Source organism: Elephas maximus, chromosome 22 (assembly GCF_024166365.1).
Source record: "Elephas maximus indicus isolate mEleMax1 chromosome 22, mEleMax1 primary haplotype, whole genome shotgun sequence".
NCBI lineage: Eukaryota > Metazoa > Chordata > Mammalia > Proboscidea > Elephantidae > Elephas > Elephas maximus.
Genome location: NC_064840.1, coordinates 78,499,057 through 78,510,153, shown reverse-complemented (window position 1 = coordinate 78,510,153; position 11,097 = coordinate 78,499,057). Strand labels below are relative to the sequence as shown.

The window sequence follows — 11,097 nt, the reverse complement described above, 5'->3', positions numbered from 1 at the left end:
TATGATGAGCTTAATGGGAGGGTGGGACTGGTTAGACTCTGAGAAAGAGCTTCTAAGTTCTTCTTGTTTCCTGGCAAACAAAGGAAAGTGGGCCCTGACAGTGACGTAGTATGTTTATAGCATCTGGTCAAATCTCACTGGTCATTGTTCAAAATCTCCACACTATTATTTTTTCATGGGTCGAAAAACAAACAAAAACAAAACAAAAAGTCTGCACATTTAATTACTATCCAGTAGGAAGTGACTGAGAATAAAGAGTTGGAGAAGACCTAGTTTGGACATTTTCAAAGGGTGAAAATATGTAAGCAAAATTATATTTATATTAAAATGTGATAATTCCCATGGTATAAAGGCCTATTGAGCCATCTTACAACAAGAACGTTGTTTAAGATGTTTTTCTCGATGGCCGAGGATTGCCATGGTCTGCAGAGCTGAGCAAAGCAATAGATGCAACTCTAGTAATTCATTGTACGTCTGACGTCAGGGAATTCTTCAACAGTGGAATTTCTCTCATTTTGTTGGGATGAATAAAATTAAAGAATATGGTACTTGATAAAAGAACAGTAAGTGCAGGCTTTAGTTGAGCAGAGGAAAGGACCTCATGAGAGGAGGGCTATATACTTCAGTTTTCTTCAGTATCTCAACTAGGTTCCATTAGTTTTCAAAATATTTGGGCCATACCTCCAACTCAGATCATCATTATTCAAAACTCTGTCCTGGTTTACCCTAAATGACCCAACTCTCCAGTCAAAAACCAAGGTGATTAAGTGGTGTCACAGCACAGTTTATATAAATAAACACCTCTCAAAATGGTAGGAAACCCTGGTGGCGTAGCGGTTAAGTGCTATGGCTGCTAACCAAGGGGTCGGCAGTTCTAATCCGCCAGGCACTCCTTGGAAACTCTATGGGGCAGTTCTACCCTGTCCTATAGGGTCGCTATGAGTTGGAATCGACTCGACGGCAGTGGGTTTTTTTCAAAATGGTACGTCTGTTAGGATCAAGTATCTTCAGTGTCCAGTACATGGCCTGCACAGAGAGAAATTCAGTAAAAGTTTGGGGTTGATGATGAACCCATTGTACAGGAGTTCTATGTTGAGTCATAATTGGCTTTGTGTTGGGGAGTATATGTTAATTGGTGAACTCAGGCACAGAGGAGAATAAGGGTTTCTTGTAATAACATCATAGCAATTGATCATCTACTCATTACTCAAAACAGTAGAAGCTGAGAGAGGACTTCTGTAATCCCAGAATAGAGGTATAACCTTGCCCTGATGTCCCTCCTCGACAAAATGTCTACAGCAGATTTGATGGAAAACCTCAGAGAAGAACTGACCTGTTTCATCTGCTTGGACTATTTCACCAGCCCCGTGACCACTGAGTGTGGACATAGCTTTTGTTTGGTGTGTCTTCTCAGGAGCTGGGAGGAACATAACACGCCCCTATCCTGTCCTGAGTGCTGGAGGACCTTGGCGATCCCACATTTCCAGCCCAATGAGCGTTTGGGGAGGCTGGCTGGCATTGGCAAGCAGCTCAGGTCCCAGGTGCTGCAGAGTGAGGACGAGCAAGGCAGCTATGGGAGAATGCTGGCAGCCACTAAAGTGTTATCTGATGATGAGCAGAGTGTAAACTCCTTCTCAAGCCAAAGTCACGGACTAAACAGAGGGTATCTCTCCAATGAGGCTGAGGAATACCACAAAGTAAGACTAGCTGCTCAATATACAACCCGGGAGAGAAATCAGATTCCCTCACTTATGGGAATGGTCTCTGATAACTCCCATACTATTCTCTCTTGGTGACACTCATGGGTGCTGATCTCCAGGCACCAGACCACACACTTGCATGGTCCCAGTCATCTTGTTATTGGTCTTCAAGGCCCCTTCTTAAACTGGTGCTCTGCTCACTTGCCACAGAAAGTTTGTTTCTATTGCAGGAGAAACTCCAGGAGGTCCTAAATACATTGCGTAAGAGGAAAAAGGAAGCTCAGGCTATCTTAACCCACGAGAAGGAGAGAACGATATTGTGTAAGGTCAGTATCTGTCTAACTTTGGATCTGGTGTATGATTCTATAAGGGGGACTAAAGAGGTGCTTTATGAAATATCAGATTTTTTTTTTCTCCAGTCCCAGCCTTAAATTGTACAGTATCCTTGCTCTGGGCTGTGATCCTTCCCTTGTCCATTTGGAAATCTAAGGGTTCATCTCAAACTATTTCCCCCACCCCAGGCAGACTTATCTTTTTCCTTCTCTGTGCACACATACAACTCTCTGCTATCTATATTATGACTCTGATTATAACTCTTTAAAATATGAGTTAGAGACTTATAGGACGAACATCAATAAAAAAGGAAGACCTCAAATACTTTGGGGGGAAAAAGTACAATAAAACAAAAATTAATGAAACAGATGAAAATATATGTTGGAATTGACTCGACAGCCATGGGTTTGGTTTGGTGTTAGTAGTTTGTGTTAGTGCACGCGAACAAATGCTAGAGGCTGGTCACAGATTTGGATATGGGTTGCCTAGCCACCAAAGCAAAGAACTAAATGTTTTTAATTAGATATTTTAAAAAACTACATGTATGCGGACCTGATTTTCCCAGTAGACTCTGCATTCTTAAATGGGAGTATTTGTGATGCATATTTCTACTGGCAGCATGCAATCTAATGTTGTTTCATTGAAAGAAAAAAAAGTTGAGTATATTAACACTTACATATTCTTTTTCTCCTTACCTTGCTTTATTTCTTATCAGAGCACTGATCACCTGTTGTATTTGTTTATTTTTGATCTCTCCCACAAGAATAACAGCTTCCTAGGAATAGAAAATTTGGGTTTTTTTTTTTACTACTGTTTTTATAGCACACACATTCTAAAATATCAAAATATCCACCCACCTAATCAACAGTAGGGGCCCTGGTGGCGCAGTGGTTAAGAGCTTGGCTGCTCACCAAAAGGTTGGCTGTGTGGATCCACCAGCCATTTCTTGGAAACCCTATGGGGCAGTTCTACTCTGTCCTATAGGGTTGCTATGAGTGGGAATCGACTATATAAAATGTGTCACATTTCAAGAAATGTCTCTGATGAACCCTAGGAATTTGAAAGGGATAAAAATTTATGCATAGGACTGTTTCTGTTACTAACTGAATTACCTCCTGTGTGTGTGTGCGCACGTGCATGTGCACGTGCCAACAGGAGGAGACAAAGAGCTGCAGACAGGTGGTTGTGTCAGAATACATGAAGATGCATCAGTTCCTGAAGGAGGAGGAGCAGCTGCAACTCCAGCTACTAGAAAAAGAAGAACGAGAGAACTTGAAGAAACTGAAGAACAGTGAGATCCACCTGACCCAACAAATCAGAAGCCTGAGCAAAATGATCCAACAGATAGAGTCCACATGTCAGAATTCAAGTACGGAATCATTTGAGGTGAGACTAAAGTTCCTGAGAGTGTCGGGGAAAATAGTAGGAAAAAAATGTAAAACTTCATAGTATTTTGAGCTGTAGGAAGTACATTTCTCCTTATTCAACTTCAAATATGAGTTCTGCCTCAAAGGCAGTTGTCCTAAAGAATTGACACTCTAAATTATCTCTTGAGGAGGAGGAGGGAAAAACAGAGGAACATGTAGCCCAACCAACCCTGGTCATGGCCCCAATTTCTTTTGTGTTTGCCTCTCTGCAAACTTAGCTTTGTCAAACATTTTACTAAATTTATTAATGAGTATTTACTATGTGCTGGGTGCATTATATTTAATTTTCACAACGACATGATGAAGATAAGTACTATTATGACATTTATGGATGAATGTCCTCTATAAACTGGCAAACATTTCTTGCAGGGGTTTCTGCACTTCTAGCTCTGCTGGTTACGATAAAAGCTGACTTAATCTTAAATCCTGGTACATACTTAATAACTGAAGTCTTTGGCAGTTAGGTGGTTTGTCTGTCAAATCACTGATAGGTAGTAAACCCATGTACTCTGTATACTGAGTCCATATTTCTTACCGTCTTCACTATACTGCCTCCGGGGTGCTACTGTATTCTCCAGGACCTTCTTAAATGTAAATCAGTGAGTCAACTCCAGCTGCAGGTCTGTTTCCTGGACTGGTTCCACAGAATTCTACTATTTAATTTTTTAGCACAGTGGTTAAGAGCTATGGCTGCTATCTGTAAAGGTCAGGAGTTTGAATCCACCAGCCGTTCCTTGGAAACCCTACGGGGCAATTCTACTCTTCCCCATAGGGTCGCTATGAGTCAGAAAAAACTCAAGGACAACAGGTTTGTTTTTTTTTTTTTGTAACCAAGCCCTCCATCCTTACACAGGGTTAGTCTCAGCTCTCACTGGGCCATTTTCCTTTGCTTATCTCTGGTTTTTGAGACATTGCATAATGAGACTGACAATTTGGCTCTTTTGTCAACAACAGGTTCTATGAAGACATGTGAAAAAAGAACAAAGTAGTCTCTAGTCATTGTGAAAAATACCTCTTGATCACCAGGAACCACCCCTGGAAGAAATGGATTTTTTCTGCCGTTTGTTGTCCCATTCAAGGTGTTCTAGGGTCATGGGGAGTGGATTCTGTGAATTCTAGAAAGGACCGTACCCAAAATGGATTCAGTCCTTGCTGGTGATCAAAGTCTGCAAATACTAATTTTCTTTCTTTTATATCCTTAGGAAGTGAGAGAAGCCCTGGAAAGGTAGGTTTCTGTTTTGTGTTCTTCTCTGAGATACAGGGATTTGGTGCTGATGAAATAGGTTATTGGAGCAGAGACGGGAGTGTCTGTGTTGTTGGGGCGAGATGAAACTGACTCTCAAGTTGGAGCGGGTTGTGCAGTCAGTGTGGAAGAGAGAGTGTGACTGTCTCTGCCTTCTTGCAGGAGTGACCAACTCTTGCACCAGTGCCCCGAGGCCACCACCACAGAACTGAGTCTCTGCCGCATCACAGGAATGAGGGAGATGCTAAGAAAATTTAGCAGTAAGTCAGCCTGGGTTGTCAAACCTCCGGGTAGTTTCAGAGTTAACTTCAGTATATGTCAAGGGATGCAAAGTGAGCTTTAGGCATCTTCTTCTAGCATCACACAGTGGCCATCTGGGTGCCAGACTCTCATCTAACACGCCCCAGGCCAGCACTAAACACTGGGAAGCCTGGGGCCACAGAGCATCTTTGTGCTGGAGCAAACCGAAGCAGTGAGACTTGATTGATGTTTTCATCAGACTTCGGTTTTCTGTCTGTGGAATCCTGGTCCTTCTTTGTTTTTATCCTCCTGCACACACACACTCATACTCACAAACACACTCACACATATTCACACTCACACACACACACTCATACTCACACACACACACACTCATATTCACACACTCACACACATGTACAACTGCAGGGGTTTCTGCATTTCTAGCTCTGTCTTGTTAGAATAAAAGCTGACTTGAACTTTTAAATCCCAGAGAGCAAACTTTCAAAGAACTATCCTTTTAGAATGCTAAGGCCAAGAGAGATCAGCACTGGTTCTCAACTTTTACCTCGTTGACAATCAGACCTTCTGAAGAAGGCTTCATGGGCTTTGGACTCAGCGGATACTACGTCAGGTGCCTACACTGTGCCTGATGCCGTGGAATTAGGCTCTGGGCTTACTCACAGTGATCAATAAGACAGCACTGCCTTTGCCTTGGTAGAATTTTTAGTGAAATTCAGAAGACAGACATTGAATAATCACATAGATAGTGACCATTTTGATTTGGCCTGTAAATAAAAATATGGAATTCTATGATGGGGGGGGCTAGATTTTTTGCCTTAAGAGTCAGTGAAAGTTGGAGGCCTCTTAATGTGACTTCCTCTCAGGAGGTGGGAAAGGAGGCCCTCAGCCTTTCACAGTGTGCTTCATCACGTGGCCACTAGGGGGGCGCTAGGGGGGTGTTAACGCACAGGAAGTTGCCTTTAATCAGGGCATAATAAAAACTGCTGATTAGGAATTGCTATTCAAAGATGCAGTAACTTTGTAACCTTGGTCAAGTTTACTAACATTTGTGAACCTCAGTTTTCTCATCTATAAAAATGAAAAATAAAACATTAATAACTCTTGTAATGATTAGATGATGTACAGAAAATGCTTGGCACACAGTAGTTTAGTAAATGGGAACTGTCTATATTTCTCTCCCACCCAAACTGTAGAACCAGGACCAACCTTGTAGGGATTACAAATAATACAAATGGGTATGCCCTGTGTGGATAAAGAGCTCAAAGTTCTAAAACTGTCTTCTAAACAAAACGGCTTCCTCTACTTCCAGAAATTTCTGTCAGGCAGACCGAACACCATTCCCCACGTGGCTCTCTTCTGTTTCCTTTGAGAGGTGGTTTGTTTGTGTTTTTTGAAACAATGAAAGAAGGGCTTAGAGATTCCATAATAAACAAAACAACAAAACCCACCATGTTGTTATTGTTAGGTCCGTAGAGTCGAATCAGACTCATAGTGACCCTATGCACAACAGAACAAAACCCTGCCTGGTCCTGTGCCATCCTTAAAATCATTGTTATGCTTGAGCCCATTGTTGCAGCCACTGTGTCAATCCATCTCATTGAGGGTCTTTCTCTTTTTCTCTGACCCTGCACTTTACCAAGCATGATGTCCTTCTCCAGGGACTGAATCCCTCCTGATAACATGTCCAAAGTATGTGAGACATAGTCTCGCCATCCTTGCTACTAAGGAAGATTGGTTGTACTTCTTCCAAGACAGATTTGTTCATTCTTTTGGCAGTCCATGGTGTATTTAGTATTCTTTGCCAAAAAAAAAAAAGGACTAAACCCTGAGAATTTAATTTAAATTGCACATACGTGCATTTTTTTCAAGAATTCCAAAGGAGGATTCATTCTTTTCTCCTCTTGCAGCGGACATCACCCTGGATCCACTCACTGCCAACGCCTACCTCATCCTGTCTAACGATCTGAAAAGTGTGAAACATGGGGGACTCAGACAGCAGTTACCTGACAACCCAGAAAGATTTGACCAGTCTGCAACTGTGTTGGGTGCCCAGATCTTCACCTGTGGGAGACACTACTGGGAGGTGGAAGTAGGGAACAAGACAGAGTGGGAAGTGGGTATCTGCAAGGACTCAGTGAGCAGAAAGGGGAACCTTCCAAAGCCCCCTGGTGACCTTTTCTCGCTCATTGGTTTAAAGATTGGAGACGAGTATAGTCTTTGGGTCTCTTCACCTCTAAAAGGTCAACACGTCAGAGAGCCTGTGCAAAAGGTTGGTGTTTTCTTGGACTATGAATCTGGACATATAGCGTTCTACAATGTGATGGATGAGTCCCTTATCTATAGTTTCCCTCCAGCCTCTTTCCAAGGAGCTCTCAGACCTATTTTTTCCCCTTGCCTCCCAAACGAAGGCACAAACACTGCCCCTCTTACCATCTGCACACTGAACCGCCATGCCTGACAGAGGTGCTCCCGAGCCTTCTCTATTACCAACAGATGACTATTCATTAAAATGATTAATATGTTGACACTATTAACATCAGATGAACCAAAAGAAAAGCCTCCCCGCACCCCCAAGGAGTTTCCATTAACTTGAGCCCACAATGGATAGCCAAATGAGACAGACAACACCAATGAGGAGGAAGCTGATCATACCCTGTGCCTTTAACCCAGTCCATTACCCATGCTACCCTATATATGTGCTAGTCACTGAAAAGAAACAGAACTCTCCCCCATTAACCTGAGTCCCACTGTCTTAGCCCACTTTTATAAATATATGTCATTTTTCCAAGTGTGTTTATTTGGTTCTAAAAAAAGCTGTGCTGTAAAAAAGAATGTGCCTTTATTGTATGGGCGGAGCGCTGCAGGCTGAGGTCACCCAGATTCCCAGGACATGGCTGGTGTCTCCTTTCAGGGTGGGTAAGAGACTCACGGCTTAGCCTTCCTGAAAGGTCACTTCTCTTTCCATCTCACGGGGCCCTAAGTCTTTGTACTCAGGAAGACTTATGTGTTCAGAAAACTGCAAATATTTGTGTGAATATCAACCTATCACTCATGTTACCATCATTACAAGAGTCTGGAACCTTCCATTTGTTAATATGTTCAAAGATGAGAGAGCAAAATCTCCATTCAGCAAGGTCAGTGGCTTAAACCTGCTCCGTGGGTGAAAGATGTAGCCATCTGCTTCCCTAAAGATTACGGCCTTGGGAACTCTGTGGGGGAAGTTCTACTCTGTCCTATAGAGTTGCTACGCATGGGAGTTGACTCGAGTGCAGTGGGTTTTTTTTATACCCCAAATTTATAGTCAATACAATGATACAATAATATTATCTACTAAGCGGTCTATATCCCAAAATTCCCAATTGTTCTAGTAATGTTCTTTATGGCTTTAAAAAAAAATTCTTTCAGCATCCAGGAATAATATAGGATCCTGCACTGAATTTAATCATCTTGGAAAATACGGTTTTTAATAGGAATAATATTTCATTATAAGAAGGTCTGTAATTTATTTAATCATTTCTCTACTGTGGGGCATTTAGATTGTTTTCGATTTGCAGCTATTACAAACGACACTGTGATGAACATTCAGGTACATAAACCTTTGGTTGTAGCTGTAATTATTCCTTGTGTATTTCTCGGGGGCAGAAAAGCTGACTGGGGCTCCTGTGGGCCTCTGCCTGAAGGCTGCACATCCCCTACAGAAGTTTTATGTGCACTGCACGTCCTTGGAAAGGTTCACACACTTTCTACAAGGAAGATACAGATACACTATTTTTGAGACAAGTGAAAGAACATGTTTTTCCCTGCCCTATGGTCTTTTTTTTTTTTTTAATGTTTTATTACGGGAAATTTTAAACATTTAGAAAAGTAGAATAGATCCCCAAGTATATGTCACGTGTTCTATAATCTTGAAGGAGTCCCCAGGTGGCGCAAAAGTTAATGCATTAAGCTGCTAACCTCCATGTTGGTGGCTGGAGTCCGCCCAGAGGTGCCTCAGAAAAAAGGCCTAGTGATCTTCTTCCAAAAAATCAGCCACTGGAAACCCCACGGGATGCAGTTCTGCTCTGACACACGTGGGGTTGCCATGAGTCTGAAAGTCTGAACTGATTTCACAGCAATTGGTTTTTTGGGATGGTCTTGACATAAACACTACATTTATTAAAACAAACCAACAAAAGAAACCCCTATTCTGGGAGAAAGTGGGGGGTAGTGTTTGGGCTTTGAAACCACACAGTCCCATTTACTTTACCACAAATTACCTGTTTTAGCAGGCGTAAGTTATTTCCGTTTTCAGAGTTGTGGTCTTTTCAACAGTGAGGAAATATTTATCTGCACTGCCAGTTCTGTGAGAACACATACAGACACTTAGTGCGTGGTGCTTGCTAACTTTCTGTTGGTCCCTCACTTCCTCATTGGAGACTACATTTCTCATTCTTCCTAAAGGGGACAGAAAAGCTACAGGACACTTGTGGGAAACATGGGAAACACAGGTACCAAAATCTCAGAAATATTCCCAAGACAGGTGTCACTATTTTAGGATAAAAAAGTATTAACACAAAAGTCAGTTGGAGGAAAAATTTCTGTAGATCATTTTCTTGGCTTCCATAGAAGTCCTTCAACCTTCATACTTGTGGGCATCCCATTACTCAACTTAAAAAAAAAAAAGGTCAATTCATACAATAAAGATAAATAAAAATGATTTTAAAGTGCTAATCTCATTTTTATTCCTCCGGTCTTGGCAATCTCACACTCATGCTCTGGGCTCCTAGGACGTGGTGTGAACTTGGGCTCAGCATTAGCTCTGCTCGCCTTTGAAGCCCTGTGCTCCGAGGAATGGGCTCATGCAGCCTTCTCCACCCACTCTGCCTCAGTCAGTGGTGCCCAGGTAGATGGGAGCTCTGCTGAGATACTGATCCCTTCAGCAGTGGGAACAAGGGGGCGGTCACCACCAGCCATGAGCTTCTTTCTCCTTTTATTCCACTCAGCTTTGTAAAAAACTGAAATGTGTAGCATGACATGAAAACATTTGGGAAGCTCTGTTTTCCCTCCCATAGGAGTTATATCTCCACAGAGAAAAAATTACTCACAGTTGCTAGAGTTGTCCAGTCATAACTTTCTTATTGATGGTCAACAGGGCTGAAATGGGTTTTGTGGAGCCTAAAACACGGAAATAAGGAGAATCCCCTTTAAGAAAAATAGCACAAGATTACAAATTACAAAGTTAGGTCCAGGCTTTAGAGGGTCCCAAGCAAACAAGGGGCTTGAAACTTAAGGTCCACTAGCTTCATGGTACATGCACCTCTGGAGTAGTGAGACACAGAGGTTAAGTGCAAAGGCAATGAAGCCAGGTCTTCTAGGTTCAAATCCTGTCTCAGCCACTTTACTAGCTGGTCAGCCCTGGACAAGTGACTTAATCTCCTCATGCCTCAGTTCCCTCATCAGTAAAACGTGATTGAAAAGAATATCTGCTTCATAAGGTTATTGGATGTATCAAATGATTTAACTTTCGCATTTAGAAGACCACCTAATTTATGGTATAGCTATTCAATAGAGGTTAACCATTAATAGTTCCTTTTTGCTTTCCCTCGCTCTCATCCCTGCCCTCAGGGTTCTGGTTTCCATCGCTGGAGGAGAGGCTACTTAAAGCTTTACAATGGCCTCCAAGCTTGTTGCCTTCTGTTTCATCCTTTTGAGTTCCTACCTAGCTCTAACCTTTACTCCTTCCATGCTAGAAAGCTTTCCTAAAAAATTATTGAGTATTTCAAATGATCCCTTTTATTTAACTCATTAATTCTTTTACTTCCAGTTCATGATTCAGATAGTAAACTCTTCTGAATTAAAAGTCACAGAACTCAGCTCTGGCATTTTCTTTCTGGGTTGTGCTTGTAACAGTGATGGGGGATCCACAAGTCCTTGCCTCAAAGGGAAAATTCCTCCTCCACTGGTTTTGTTAGGGTCTATTTTCAGAGTATCTGAGTCCCTACCTTCCATCTAGACAGGATGGCAAACGTCCAGAGAACTTGGGAAAGGTGCATTAGCCACTAGGTGAGGGCTGTGTGTGTGTGTGTGAGGTTCGGGAGGTGTGCTGGTTAGAGCTCAGTTCGTCTTCAATCTCTTCTTCTCAGCTTCCCTT

At 42.2% G+C, this 11,097-nt stretch overlaps 1 protein-coding gene across 1 annotated transcript; it reads left to right on the top strand.

Annotated features, from left to right (window-relative positions):
- The first annotated feature begins 1,289 nt into the window (after positions 1-1,289).
- Positions 1,290-7,425, top strand: TRIML1 (tripartite motif family like 1). Its single transcript, XM_049865511.1, has 6 exons — positions 1,290-1,697; positions 1,931-2,026; positions 3,189-3,419; positions 4,663-4,685; positions 4,866-4,963; positions 6,875-7,425. The coding sequence occupies exons 1-6, from the start codon at positions 1,290-1,292 to the stop codon at positions 7,423-7,425; spliced, it is 1,407 nt and encodes a 468-aa protein (XP_049721468.1).
- Positions 7,426-11,097: the final 3,672 nt, after the last annotated feature.